Here is a 15268-nt window from a genome sequence, read left to right as displayed (position 1 = left end):
CCAGCTCCATGCACCCCCCCAGGTCCAGCTCCATGAAGCTCCTCCCAGGTCCAGGTCCACGCAGCTCCCCCCCCAGGTCCAGCTCCACGCAGCTCCCCCCAGGTCCAGCTCCATGAAGCTCCCCCCCCCCGGTCCAGCTCCATGAAGCTCCCCCCCAGGTCCAGCTCCATGCGCCCCCCCACCAGGTCCAGCTCCATGAAGCTCCCCCCCAGGTTCAGCTCCATGCAACCCCCCCAGGTCCAGCTCCATGCACCCCCCCCAGGTCCAGCTCCATGAAGCTCCCCCTCAGGTCCAGCTCCATGCACCCCCCCAGGTCCAGTTCCATGCACCCCCCCAGGTCCAGCTCCATGAAGCTCCCCCCCAGGTCCAGTTCCATGCACCCCCCCAGGTCCAGCTCCATGATGCTCCCCCCCAGGTCCAGCTCCATGCACGGTCCCCAGGTCCAGCTCCATGAAGCTCCCCCTCAGGTCCAGCTCCATGCACCCCCCCAGGTCCAGTTCCATGCACCTCCCCCAGGTCCAGCTCCATGAAGCTCCCCCCCAGGTCCAGCTCCATGCACCGCTCCCCCAGGTCCAGTTCCATGCACCAGGTCCAGCTCCGAGCGCAGCCAGCCGGCTTGTCCTTGGCCGGGAAACACGACCAAGGAGTCTGGGAGCGTCGGGAGGTGGCCGTGTGGGTCCCTGAGACAGAGCTGCCCAGAAGCGGCGTCACGCCGTGAAGGAGCACTTCCGGAGCAGGGCGGGATGGGGGCTCCAGGAGACGGCTTCCAAGAGAGGCCGGAACCCCAAAGTTTGGGGCCACGTCCAAGGAGACAGGGACGGGATTCTGTTTCCAAGCCCCTGCGAGGGAGAAAGACGTTCCTAAGCCAAGACCGTTCCCGGGATTCCGGGGGCAGAAGGACTAGCCGTGGTCAGCAGCTCCTCGTGTGTGGTGACCCCTGACCACAAGGTGATTCCGTAGCTGCTGCAGGGCTGTCCTTTGCTGCATGTGATGAACCGGGCGGCCCTGTGAAAGGGTCGATGGACCCCCGAACGGGTCGTGACCCCCAGGTTGAGAATCTCCAGCCTGTGAGTGGACGCCGTGTCCTCCCTGCTGGGCAGCGCCCACCGCGATGCCAGGGACGGCCGAGGGGCGAGGAGCACGCGGCAGGACGGGGGGCCTCTGTGGTCCTGGGCAAGCGAGCGAGGAGGCGGGAAGGAGGGGGGATGCTTTTTCGGGGTGGTCAGTGGGAAACGCCGTGGGCGGCCGGAGGCGCAGACCGGTCCCGCCCTGGGCTCCAGGCACGAGACCAGCTGTCAGGGCAGCGCAGGGCGGGCGGGACCCGGGCAGCGGACACTCATGAGCAGGAAGGCTGCTGGGATGTGCCCGGCCGCCCGTCCAGCACGGGTCCTGCTTCTGAGTGTGACTGACGAGACGGGCCACGAGGACAAGCAGCCTTCGGTCCATGTCGGCCAGCAGCACGGCTCCAAGAAGGTGGAAGCAGGAGCCAAGGCCGCGTCGTGGACCTGGGGTTGGGTGTGCTTCTGGCCACCACGGCCTCCGTTTGGTTTCTGCACTTTGGGGGTGGACGGGGGGTGGACGGGGGGGGGTGGACAGGGGGATGGAAAGGGGGGTGTACAGGGGGATGGACGGGGTGGATGGGGGTGGATGGGGGGTGTACAGGGGGATGGACAGGGGGGTTGATGGGGGTGGACGGGGGGGGGTGGACAGGGGGATGGACAGGGGAGTGGACGGGGGGTGAATGGGGGGTGTACAGGGGGATGGACAGGGGGGGTTGGTGGATGGGGGAGTGGACGGGGGATGGACGGGGGGTGGACGGAGGGATGGACAGGGGGGTGGATGGGGGGTGGTGGATGGGGAAGTGGACGGGGGGTGTACAGGGGGATGGACAGGGGGGTGGATGGGGGTGGACGGGGGGGGTGGACAGGGGGATGGACAGGGGAGTGGACGGGGGGTGAATGGGGGGTGGACAGGGGGATGGACATGGGGGTGGATGGGGGGGTGTACAGGGGGATGGACAGGGGGGTGGACGGGGGGTGGATGGGGTGGATGGACAGGGGGGTGGACGGGGGGTGGATGGACAGGGGGATGGACAGGGGAGTGGACGGGGGGTGAATGGGGGGTGTACAGGGGGATGGACAGGGGGGTTGGTGGATGGGGGAGTGGACAGGGGATGGACGGGGGGTGGACGGAGGGATGGACAGGGGGGTGGATGGGGGGTGGTGGATGGGGAAGTGGACGGGGGGGTGTACAGGGGGATGGACAGGGGGGTGGACGGGGGGTGGATGGGGTGGATGGACAGGGAGGTGGACGGGGGGTGGATGGGGGTGGATGGACAGGGGGGTGGACGGGGGGTGGATGGGGGGTGTACAGGGGGATGGACAGTGGGGTGGACAGGGGTGGATGGACAGGGGGGTGGACGGGGGGGGTGGATGGGGGAGTGGACGGGGGGAGTGGATGGGGGATGGACGGGGGGGTGGACGGGGTGGGTGGGTGGGGGGGGTGGACGGGGGGGTGGACGGGGGGTGGATGGGGGGCATGGACGGGGGGTGGATAGGGGAGTGGACGGGGGGATGGACGGAGGGATGGACAGGGGGATGGACGGGGGTGGATGGGGGGTGGACGGGGGTGGACGGGGGTGGATGGGGGATGGACGGGGGGTGGATGGGGGTGGATGGGGGAGTGGACGGGGCATGGACGGGGGTGGGTGGGTGGGGGGGGTGGACGGGGGTGGACGGGGGTGGACGGTGGGGTGGACGGGGGGTGGACGGTGGGGTGGACGGGGGGTGGACGGGGGTGGACGGGGGGTGGACGGTGGGGTGGACGGGGGGTGGACGGTGGGGTGGACGGGGGGTGGACGGGGGTGGACGGTGGGGTGGATGGGGGGTGGACGGGGGCATGGAACCTGCACCAGCGGGCAGAGCTTCACGGACAGCTCCCGGGGGACGGTCCGGGCTTCCCGTCCTTGTTGGCCGTCAGGAGGCGACGCCGGTGCGGCCGAGTGGAAAGGCGGCGCGGGGAGGGGCTGCCCCGCCCCGGGGAACCGCCAGGCGCCGTCCTTCCTCCTACGCGGCTGGAGCTCGCGGGCATCCCAGAGAAGGCTCTGGAAGGACAGGCTTCAGCTCGGAGTCGGACGCCGCCCGATGGCAGGGGCGGGGGGAGACGCGGGTTTCTCTCCAGTCAACGTGGGGGCCCTGCTTCCAGGTCAAAGGCCAAGGTCAGCGGCCTTCTCCGGGGGGAGGCGGGGGCGAATTGCTGCACCAGCGGAGTTGGACAAAGCCCGCCTCCCCTTGGCCTCCTTGTCGCTGTGTGGGCTGCGGGGAAAGAGCAGTTGACCCGTGGTCGCCCGTGTCCATCTGACGAAGACGGCAGCGTCCGGCCTCTCCGAGGGGCAGGGCTGGGGCAGCCGGGCCGGACACAACCAGCAGGGAACCCGTCCCGACTCCGGTTTTAGGAAACAAGCCGCTGTGGGAAGACCGCGCCACGCCCACACAGAGGCCTCATTGGCTAGATCTTTACAGGCCACGCCCACACAGAGGCATCGTTGGCTAGATCTTTACAGGCCACGCCCCCACAGAGGCCGCATTGGCTATATCTTTACAGGCCACGCCCATGCAGAGGCCTCACTGGTTTCATTTTTACAGGCCACGCCCACACAGAGGCTTTGCTGGTTACATCTTTACAGGCCACGCCCACACAGAGGCCACATTGGCTATATCTTTACAGGCCACGCCCACACAGAGGCCTTGCTGGTTACATCTTTACAGGCCACGCCCACACAGAGGCCACATTGGCTATATCTTTACAGGCCAAGCCCACACAGAGGCCTTGCTGGTTACATCTTTACAGGCCACGCCCACACAGAGGCCACATTGGCTATATCTTTACAGGCCACGCCCACACAGAGACCTCATTGGTAACAGCTTTACAGGCCATGCCCACACCGAGGCCTCGCTGGTTAGATCTTTACAGGCCAGCCCACACAGAGGCCTTATAGGTTAGATCTTTACAGGCCACGCCCACACAGAGGCCTTATAGGTTAGATCTTTACAGGCCACGCCCACACAGAGGCCTTATAGGTTAGATCTTTACAGGCCACGCCCACACAGAGGCCTTATAGGTTAGATCTTTACAGGCCACGCCCACACAGAGGCCTCACTGGTTTATCTTTACAGGCCACGCCCACACAGAGGCCTCATTGGCTATTGACAGCCCTGATGGACAGGCTTGACTCCGCCCCTTCGCTCCGAATCCTCTCGAGTGGACGCAGGGTTCCAGAACCACCGAGGAGCAGGGGGGGGGTGGTCAGGATACAGTCCTCTCGGGGCAGCTTCGCGGCCGTGCCCGCAGCCGGGCCGCGCCCCTGACGGTTGGCCTTCCACGCCCTCCGCCCTCAGCCCTGCAGCCTGTGGCTGCGAGCCTGCAGGGCGACCCCCTGCTGTCTCTGGGTCAGGAGTTCTGAGCCCGAAAGGCCAGGGCGCGCTCATGTCTATTCTGGGCGGCAAGGAGGCGCGGCTGGGACAGCCCGTTCTCGCCCTCGATTGGACGGCAAACCAACCAATCCCGTCGAGGGGATCCAGACACCTGATTTGCATGGGCCCGCTCCCATTGTAGTGCCACGCGCCTAATTTGCATGACCAGCAGGCTGCCCCGTCCCATTGGTGGGCCACAGACACCTCATTTGCATACAGCTCCTTACATCATCTGCTGGGAGCGCGAAGACCTCACACGGAACTTGCACCGAGACCGATGGGCAGCCGGTCACCTGCCAGGCCTGCGGGCGATGGGCGCTGACCGCTGACCGCGGCCGGCTAGAGGAGGGTGGGTGCCCTGGAGTCGGGGTGAAGACCGTTGAGAGCACCCCGGACGGCCCCCAGGCCAAGGAGCCCCCCGACTTCCATTTCCGGACAGGAAGCGAGTCCCAGGGAAGCAGGGGGGACAGGGGGGACCGGGGGGCTGTGCTGGAACCCCGGCTGCTGCCAGCGCGTCCAGGGCAGGTCCGCGAGCCCGCTTCCAGGAACTCACGGCGGCTTCCGGGAAAACACCCCACTTCTGCCACGGACCGAGTGTGGAAACCGTCTCCGTCTACACCCGCGGTCCCGTCTACACCCGCGGTCCCGCAGCTTCCTGGCGCCGCGGCCGCTCCACGCGGCTCCTCGTGGGGTGCTGACCCCCCGCCGGAAGGAACCTCGATGCCACATCACCGCGGACATCTTGCCGCCGTGACGAGCTGGGGTGACCCCCCGGGGAAGGGTCGTGCGACCCCCAAAGGGGACTCGACCCCCAGGGTGAGGACGGCCGGTCCAGGGCGCGACGGGTCAGACGGACAGACGGACGGTGCTCGGGGCTGTGGTGGTTTGCTGCCGAGAAGTCGGTGCTGACTCGGTGGACATATGTGCCCCCCGGGGGGGGGATGTCCGTGTCAGCGAGGACACAGCAGCTGACGTCCACCCGCGGTGGACACTCCGACGCAGAGTGACCGTCCCCACCAGCAGGACCGAGCACCGCCCGGTCCTCAGCCAGCCCGGCCCTGCGGCCTGCTGGAGCCCACTGCTGACCAGCCGTCGCTCTCTTGTCCCCGGACCCTCCCTGGGCCCTGTCCACTGATAGCCGGCTCGCTGGCCTTCCCAGGGCCTTGTCCACTGATAGCCGGCTCGCTGGCCTTCCCTGGGCCCTGTCCACTGATAGTAGGCCCTGGGGCCTTCCTGGGGCGCTGTCCACTGATAGCAGGCCCTCGGGCCTTCCCTGGGCCCTGTCCACTGATAGTAGGCCCTGGGGCCTTCCTGGGGCGCTGTCCACTGATAGCAGGCCCTCGGGCCTTCCCTGGGCCCTGTCCACTGATAGCAGGCCCTCAGGCCTTCCCGGTGCCCTGTCCACTGATATCAGGCCCTGGGGCCTTCCCGGGGCCCTGTCCACTGATAGCAGGCCCTCAGGCCTTCCCTGGGCCCTGTCCACTGATAGCCGGCTCGCTGGCCTTCCCTGGGCCCTGTCCACTGATAGCAGGCCCTCGGGCATTCGCTGGGCCCTGTCCACTGATAGCAGGGCCTCAGGCCTTCCCAGGGCGCTGTCCACTGATAGTAGGCCCTCGTGCCTTCCCTGGGCCCTGTCCACTGATAGCAGGCCCTCGGGCATTCGCTGGGCCCTGTCCACTGATAGCAGGGCCTCAGGCCTTCCCAGGGCCCTGTCCACTTATATCAGGCACTCGGGCCTTCCCAGCGCCCTGTCCACTGATAGCAGACCCTCAGGCCTTCCCAGGGCACTGTCCACTGATAGCAGGCCTTCAGGCCTTCCCAGGGCCCTGTCCACTGATAGCTGGCCCGCCGGCCTTCCTGGGGCCCTGTCCACTGATAGCTGGCCCTCGGGCCTTCCCAGGGCACTGTTCACTGATTTCAGGCCTTCCCTGGGCCCTGTCCACTGATAGCTGGCCCGCCGGCCTTCCTGGGACCCTGTCCACTGATAGCAGGCCCTCGGGCCTTCCCAGGACACTGTCCACTGATAGCAGGCCCTCGGGCCTTCCCAGGACACTGTCCACTGATAGCAGGCCCTCAGGTCTTCCCTGGGCCCTGTCCACTGATAGCAGGCCCGCCGGCCTTCCTGGGGCCCTGTCCACTGATATCAGGCCCGCTGGCCTTCCCGGGGCCCTGTCCACTGATAGCAGGCCCTCAGGCCTTCCCAGCGCCATGTCCACTGACAGCAGGCCCTCGGGCCCTCCCAGAGCCCTGTCCACTTAGAGCAGGCGCTTGGGCCTTCCCAGGGCCCTGTCCACTGATAGCAGGCCCTCAGGCCTTCCCGGAGCCCTGTCCACTGATAGCCGGCTCGCTGGCCTTCCCTGGGCCCTGCCCACTGATAGCAGGCCCTCGGTCCTTCCCTGGGCCCTGTCCACTGATAGCAGGCCCTCAGGCCTTCCCTGGGCCCTGTCCACTGATAGCAGGCCCTCGGGCCTTCCTGGGGCCCTGTCCAGTGATAGCAGGCGCGTCGGCGTCACTGTGTGTGTCTGTGAGTGGGGTGGACTGTGTGGGTCAATGATGGACTTGTGGGCGTGGGCAGCACTGGGTCAGATGTTTTGACGTGCACTTGCCCTTGATATAAAACTCTCTCTGATACATGCGTTTCTGTGGGTCTGTTTCTCTGATGGACCCAGACGGACACTGAGCCCCACGCATCCCTGGGCCACGTCCTGCTGCCTCTGTCCACGCAGGGAGAGCGCGGAAACTGCCACCGCTCGCATTCAGCACGGCTGCCGAGGCCCCAGCCCCCCTGGACCGCGCCGCGGGAGGCCGATGCGCAAGGCCGCTTCTGCCAGGTCAGCAGCGGGGACCCTCTGGGTCATGCCCGGCCTGTCCCCGGGCCCCTGGGCGTCCAAGTGCTCTCTGGGCACCAGGAGGCCCCCCATCAGCTGACGGCCTCCTCCTGGGCCTCCCTGGACATCCCGCCCGTCTGGCTGCTGGAGCGCCTCCGCCAGCCCCTCCCTGCCCGGCAGCAGACGCCCCGCGAAACCGCGCTGCGAGGCAGCCGCCCGGCCCCCCCTCAGCCGTGTGCAGAGTCCACTCCCCCGGTCTCTCTGTCTCTCTCCGTCTCTGTGTCTCTGGCAGCCCTGAGTCCCGGGCAGGGTGTGAGCAGCGGGCCTGTCCAGGCAGGCGGGCGATTGGGGGGGGCTGCTGGGCCGGAGACCCCACCCTCCTTGCAGCCAGAGACCCACACCAGGCGCCTTGCTGTGGGGCCACTCGCTGCCCACGCCGACCCCGGCTGGCCACAGGAGACCTGGGGGCCGTGGGGCGCCCACAGCAAACCGCGAGGCCTCCGAGCTGCCCGTCGCCCGCCCAGCACTCGCGGGACTGGGCGCCCGGCCTCCCCAGGGCCTGAGTTGGGAGCGACGGGGCTGCGAGTGCCCGGCCCTGGGCCAGCCTGGCCTTCCTTCCTGCAGGGCACCTGCCCGTGGGTTGGCCAGAGACAGATCTGGTGACGCCCGTCCGTCCGTGACCCGATGGGCGGCTGGACCACGCCCGGGCGCTGAGAGGCAGCGGGTGGGGGTGATGCCCGGCTCTGAGCGGAGCGGGGGCGCTGCTGTGGGAGCAGAGGGCGGCCAACGGCCAGGGGGCACAGACAGACGGGATGCCCGGGGCCAGTCTTCCGCGCCCTGCAGGGCCGCCCGGGGTCGGGGCTCCCCGGGGTTGGGGGGCAGTGTGGTAGCCCCCCCGCTGCGTCCAGGGGGACCCGGTCTCCCACGGCGGCTTGGCTCTGCCTTGCTGTCGGACAACGGGGGCGGCTCTGCCTCCTCCTGGCCCGGCGCCCCGTTCCTGGAATCCGCTCCCCCAGAAAGCACCGGGGCCCCGGCAGGATGATGTAAACAAGCCCCCCCTTGGCCCCCAGGACCCGGCGACAGGACGCTCTTTGGGGCGAGGGGCCCTTGCGTGGCTTGCGATGTGTTTGTGAAACTGCTGACTGTGTTCAGCTAGTGGGGTGTCCGTGGGGTGTCCCACCCACCCGTGGACGCCTCCTTCCACAGGGCCCCCCGCGACTTGGCCGCAGCCACGGACAGCAGCGACGAAGCCCACACGGGGCCGATGTGCAGAACCCCATGCCCGCCCTCCGCCGGCCTCACAGCAGGGAGGACAGGGCCTCCCCCACGGCCCCTGTTGGGGGAGCTTGGGGGACAGTGGCGCGTCGGTGACCGGCCGGTGCTGGGCTGTGAACTGGTCGGAGCCGGGGAGCCGTCCGTCGAGGGGGACGGTGGGCCAGAGACCGGGCGGTGTGTCGTGAGCAGTCGCTGTGGGGGGGGCATCGTAGGCACTGCGGAGTGTGGAGCAGCACCCCAGGTCTCCCCCCAGAAGATGCCGGGGGGGACCCACCCCAGTGTGGTCCAGTGCTGCCCGGGACATGCCCACCCCCTGCTGAGACTCGCCGGCTGGGAGTGAGCATTCCACATGGGGAGAAGGGGGGACAGAGGGGTCCCATGGGGAGAAGGGGGGAGCAGGGGGGTCCCATGGGGAGAAGGGGGGACAGAGGGGTCCCATGGGGAGAAGGGGGGAGCAGGGGGGTCCCATGGGGAGAAGGGGGGACAGAGGGGTCCCCTGGGGAGAAGGGAGCAGAGGGGTCCCAAGGGGAGAAGGGGGCCCAGAGGGGTCCCATGGGGAGAAGGGACCAGGGGGGTCCCATGGGGAGAAGGGACCAGGGGTCCCATGGGGAGGAGGGACCAGGGGGGTCCCATGGGGAGGAGGGACCAGGGGGGTCCCATGGGGAGAAGGGACCAGGGGTCCCATGGGGAGAAGGGACCAGGGGTCCCATGGGGAGGAGGGACCAGGGGGGTCCCATGGGGAGAAGGGACCAGGGGTCCCATGGGGAGGAGGGACCAGGGGGGTCCCATGGGGAGAAGGGGGGACCAGGGGGGTCCCATGGGGAGAAGGGGGGACAGAGGGGTCCCCTGGGGAGAAGGGACCAGGCGTCCCATGGGGAGAAGGGGCGAGCAGAGGGGTCCCCTGGGGAGAAGGGGGGACCAGGGGGGTCCCCTGGGGAGAAGGGACCAGGCGTCCCATGGGGAGAAGGGGCGAGCAGAGGGGTCCCCTGGGGAGAAGGGGGGACCAGGGGGGTCCCATGGGGAGAAGGGGGGACAGAGGGGTCCCCTGGGGAGAAGGGACCAGGCGTCCCATGGGGAGAAGGGGCGAGCAGAGGGGTCCCCTGGGGAGAAGGGGGGACCAGGGGGGTCCCCTGGGGAGAAGGGACCAGGCGTCCCATGGGGAGAAGGGGCGAGCAGAGGGGTCCCCTGGGGAGAAGGGGGGACCAGGGGGGTCCCATGGGGAGAAGGGGGGACAGAGGGGTCCCATGGGGAGAAGGGGAAACAGGGGGGTCCCATGGGGAGGAGGGGGGACCACAGCGGGGGAGCAGGAAGGTGATGGGCGCGGCTGTTTCTGGGAACACGGGGGAGTCCCGTCCTGCGGGGCCGATGCCAGTGTCGGTGCCCGGTGGGCGAATCTCGCAGACAGAACTCCTGCTCCCCGCCCGCCAGGCTGCGCGTCTGGCCCCCCTGCAGCGTGGAGGCGTGACCCCCCTGCAGGCCAGGTCCAGGCAGAGCTGCCCCCCCCGGCACATGCGTCCGTCACGCGTGTGCTGGTGCAGACGGGCACGACTGTCGGGCCCGTGTTGGAGCCACAGGCCCGTGCTGGCCTGGGGGGGACGGCGGGGGTGAGACTGCAGATCCGACGGCGCCTGCCCTGCAGACACGGAGCTTGCGCTGTGCCGAGCGGCATGGGCACCGCAGACGGGCTGAGCTGCAGGGCCGTGAACCGCACACGCCCCTGGCGCTGGGCCGCCAGCCCGGCATCCCGCCCCTGCCATGGCCGGCTCCGACCCTGAAGGGCAGCGGCTGGCTGGGCAACCCCTGCTCAGCGCCAGGTCTACCCCTCCCGGCCCCGCGTCGGGGCGCAAACGGACGGACGGACGGCTGGAGGACCCTGACAGCCACGCCGAAGGGAGGCGGCCCGGCCAGGCCGGCACGCATGTCGGCGACCCTGTGTGGAGCTCAGGAGGAGCGTCCGTTTCACGGGGCAGCCGGATCCCATGCAAACCCGTTGGGAAGCCGAGAATCTGCTGCGCGAGCCCCGTCCCGGCAGGAACCCGGCCACGCGGCCCCTCCGGCTCCCACTTCCCCGCGTCGGGCTGGGTGTCGGCGTCGGGAAGCAATTGAGCCTCAGTGGGGGGGGGCGTGCGGAGCCCAAACGTGCTGTTTGCCGTGAAACCAGATCCGCCGCCACCACTCGGCTCTAAAGAGGAGCCAGCCGGACGGGAAGCACGGGGCGGTGACACGTATGTGCATGCATCTGCACACGCGTGTCCTCCCATGTTGAGCTCAGGGCCGTTGGGAGCTGATAGAGAGGCGGGAGCGGGAGAGATCTATCCATCTGTCTATCCGTCTATCTATGTATGTATCTATCCACATATCTATCTATCTATCTATCTATCTATGTATCTATCTATCTATGTATCTATCTATCTATGTATCTATCTATCTATGTATCTATCTATGTATCTATGTATCTATCTATCGATCTATCTATCTATGTATCTATCTATGTACCTATCTATGTATCTATGCATCTACCTATCTATGTATCTATGTATGTATCTATCTATCTACATATCTATCTACCTATCTATCTATCTATCATCTATCTATCTATCTATCATCTATCTATCTATCTATCTATCTATCTATCTATCTATCATCTATCAATCTATCTATCTATCATCTATCTATCTATCTATCATCTATCTATCTATCATCTATCTATGTATCTATGTATCTATCTATCTATCATCTATCTATCTATCTATCATCTATCTATCTATCATCTATCTATGTATCTATCTATCTATCTATCTATGTATCTATCCATCCACGGTCTCAGTGGCTCCTCCCCGGCCTGGTCTCCGGTTCAGAGGTTGCCCGACCTCACAGGCTTGTGCTCTGGATTCCGGAAGCGCGGAGCCACACGGATGCTGTTCCCGAGGAGTCCAGAGAGGCCTCGGGGCACAGGGCTGCTCCGTGTGCGCGAGGCTGCGGAGCCGAAGCTCAGTGTGTGCATGTGTGCGCATGTGTCTGCACACGTGCGTGTTCGTGTGTACATGTGCATGCATGTGCGTGTGTGCATGTATGTGCATGTGCGTGTGTGTGCACATTCTCAAACCAGGTCACGAGGCACCGGGAGAGACGTGCGGACTCTCACTTTTCGGAATCAACCCAATGCCCACGTGCTGGTGTCCGCTCGTCTCAAACGTAAATAAAGCAAAGAGGTTTGTGTGCTTTGTTTGGCGCGGTCGCGGTGATGGTGCAAACCTGGTTTGCTGCCGGCTACACGGCTGCCGTGCTCGGATTTCCCCCTGGAAACCGGCTGGGAGCTTGATGGGCAGCGGCAGCAGTGCAGGAAGGCTCAGGAGACCTTTGGGCGGGGAGCACCCCGGGGTGCTGCTGCGGACATCAGTCTCCGCTCTGCGCCCAGCTGTCAGCCTCACGGAGAGACCAGACCGGGACGTGGGGAGCCAGGGCCCAACTGTCACGGGCCCCTGTGGCGCCCAGCTAGCCCTCGCCCGCCTTATCCACACGCACACGCACACGGGCCTCTCCGGGCGGCTTCTGGAAGCCCCTGGATCAGCCTCTGATCAGCAGCTGGGCCTCGACCCAAAGTGTCCAGTGAGAACCAAGCGAGTCTCCCCGACGGCCAGACGTGGACCCGCGGCCCAGCGTCCAGCGAGACGGCCCCCGGCCAGGTCCCCGGCCCCCATTCCCGGCCGAGGCCCCGTGAGCCGGCCGGACTTGGGGCTCTTGTGTGGGAGGAATCAGGGAGCGGGTCCCTCAGGGTCCAGCATGTGTTGGCTGGTGGTCAGCGTCCGTCAGGGACCCAGGGCTGGACGGCCCTCCTGTTGAAGTGCTGGCCAGAGAGCGCCGTCCACTCCCCGGGCCGCCCGCCTCGCCCCACTAGCGTCCAGGGGAAAGGCCTCTGGGAAGGGGACGCCCAGGCCTCACTGCGAGGGGCCCATCCGCGCGGGAAGGCAGGACGCCAGGCGGTGGCCGGCCGGGGGACTTTATTACGGAGCCTCCACCGCGAGGGCCATGGACACCGCAGGGCGTACCAGGCTGGTCAGGCTTCCTCGCGGTGACACACTGCTCATCACGGTCAGGATGAACCAGGTCACTCCTAAGCCGCACGCCAGCCGAGGCGCCGGCTCCTCCTGGACCACACACACCCGGGGCCGCAGCCCACGTCCTCCACCAGCCCCGCGTCTGCCCGTGCCGGGGGCCGGGGGCACGAGGCTCTGCCCACGGGGCCCCTGGTGATGCCCGCCCTGCTGGGGCCCGGCCTCGGGCATCGGGCAGCTCGCCGGACGGCCAGGCGCGTCTCGGTCACCCTGCTCGGAGGACCCGCGGGGTGCGAGGCCGGCCTCGAGGCGCCAGGACGCGGCTTTAACACGAGGCTCCTGTGGGCACGGCCAGGCCTTTGACCTCCCTGAGGCAGGCGCCCCTGGCCACGCCCCGGCTCCTCCTGACGGACGGGCCCCTTTGCCCAGCGCTGTCTGGGGGTGGACTCTCCCGCGCCCAGCCTCTGTCCAGGGGCCCTGGCGTCACGCGTGGGCAGCTGTCAGTCCCCGGCCCGGGCAGGCTTTCTCCCGACGGGACCGTGGGGCCAAGGGCCGGCGGAGAGGCACGGGGGCGTCTCGAGCCTGCCGGAGGCTGCTGTCCACGGCGCGTCCAGGAGGCCTGGTGGACAGGAGCCCGCAGGAGGGCCTGCGGCGTCTGCCCCGCGTCCACCGGCCCCTGGCAGCGGCCAGCACGGCTCACGGCTCAGTGTCTGCCGGCAGGTGGAGGCTTGTGGTGATGCCGGGGATGGGGCTCCAGGCGGGTCCCTGAGAAGGGAGAGGACGCACCGGCATCACGGCCAGGCATGCGCCCTGCTGGCACACACGCAGCCGGACCACGCCCGCCGCCCCTGGGGCCCACGGGAGACCTGTCCCTGCACCTGGGACCCAGGGGAAACCAGCCCCTGCACCCACGGGAGACCAGCCCCCTGCACCCACGGGAGACCAGCCCCCTGCACCCATGGGAGACCAGCCCCCTGCACCCACGGGAGACCAGCCCCCTGCACCCACGGGAGAACAGCCCCCTGCACCCACGGGAGACCAGCCCCCTGCACCCACGGGAGACCAGCCCCTGCACCCACGGGAGACCAGCCCCTGCACCCACGGGAGACCAGCCCCCTGCACCCACGGGAGACCAGCCCCCTGCACCTGGGACCCACAGGAGACCAGCCCCTGCACCCACGGGAGACCAGCCCCCTACACCTGGGGCCCACGGGAGACCAGCCCCTGCACCCACGGGAGACCAGCCCCCTGCACCTGGGGCCCACGGGAGACCAGCCCCCTGCACCCACGGGAGATCAGCCCCCTGCACCTGGGGCCCACGGGAGACCAGCCCCCTGCACCTGGGACCCATGGGAGACCAGCCCCCTGCACCTGGGACCCACGGGAGACCAGCCCCCTGCACCTGGGGCCCACGGGAGACCAGCCCCCTGCACCTGGGGCCCACGGGAGACCAGCCCCCTGCACCCGCGGGAGATCAGCCCCCTGCACCTGGGACCCACGGGAGACCAGCCCCCTGCACCTGGGGCCCACGGGAGACCAGTCCCCTGCACCCAGGGGAGACCAGCCCCTGCACCTGGGACCCACGGGAGACCAGCCCCCTGCACCTGGGACCCACGGGAGACCAGCCCCCTGCACCTGGGACCCACGGGAGACCAGCCCCCTGCACCCAGGGGAGACCAGCCCCTGCACCTGGGACCCACGGGAGACCAGTCCCCTGCACCCAGGGGAGACCAGCCCCTGCACCTGGGACCCATGGGAGACCAGCCCCCTGCACCTGGGACCCACGGGAGATCAGCCCCCTGCACCTGGGACCCAGGGGAGACCAGCCCCCTGCACCTGGGGCCCACGGGAGACCAGCCCCCTGCACCCACGGGAGACCAGCCCCCTGCACCTGGGACCCACGGGAGACCAGCCCCCTGCACCTGGGACCCACGGGAGACCAGCCCCCTGCACCTGGGACCCACGGGAGACCAGCCCCCTGCACCTGGGACCCACGGGAGACCAGCCCCCTGCACCTGGGGCCCACGGGAGACCAGCCCCCTGCACCCACGGGAGACCAGCCCCCTGCACCTGGGACCCACGGGAGACCAGTCCCCTGCACCCAGGGGAGACCAGCCCCTGCACCTGGGACCCACGGGAGACCAGCCCCCTGCACCTGGGACCCACGGGAGACCAGCCCCCTGCACCTGGGACCCACGGGAGACCAGCCCCCTGCACCCAGGGGAGACCAGCCCCTGCACCTGGGACCCACGGGAGACCAGTCCCCTGCACCCAGGGGAGACCAGCCCCTGCACCTGGGACCCATGGGAGACCAGCCCCCTGCACCTGGGACCCACGGGAGACCAGCCCCCTGCACCCAGGGGAGACCAGCCCCTGCACCTGGGACCCACGGGAGACCAGCCCCCTGCACCTGGGGCCCACGGGAGACCAGCCCCCTGCACCTGGGGCCCACGGGAGACCAGCCCCCTGCACCCAGGGGAGACCAGCCCCCTGCACCCACGGGAGACCAGCCCCCTGCACCCAGGGGAGACCAGCCCCCTGCACCCACGGGAGCCCAGCCCCCTGCACCCACGGGAGACCAGCCCCCTGCACCCACGGGAGACCAGCCCCCTGCACCTGGGACCCATGGGAGACCAGC

The 15268-nt window shown here is 68.2% G+C and overlaps 1 protein-coding gene across 1 annotated transcript in view; it reads right to left on the bottom strand.

Moving 5' to 3' along the window:
- Positions 1-12589: 12589 nt before the first annotated feature.
- LOC142435544 (anosmin-1-like) overlaps positions 12590-15268 on the bottom strand; it is a 72493-nt gene continuing 69814 nt past the window's right edge. The window contains exon 14 of the mRNA XM_075539767.1: positions 12590-13395. Coding sequence (XP_075395882.1) covers positions 13334-13395 — 62 coding nt within the window. The 3' untranslated portion in view covers positions 12590-13333. The remainder of the gene's footprint in view (positions 13396-15268) is intronic.

Source organism: Tenrec ecaudatus, chromosome Y (genome assembly GCF_050624435.1).
Source record: "Tenrec ecaudatus isolate mTenEca1 chromosome Y, mTenEca1.hap1, whole genome shotgun sequence".
Lineage (NCBI taxonomy): Eukaryota > Metazoa > Chordata > Mammalia > Afrosoricida > Tenrecidae > Tenrec > Tenrec ecaudatus.
This window is presented reverse-complemented; position numbering and strand designations above follow the sequence as displayed.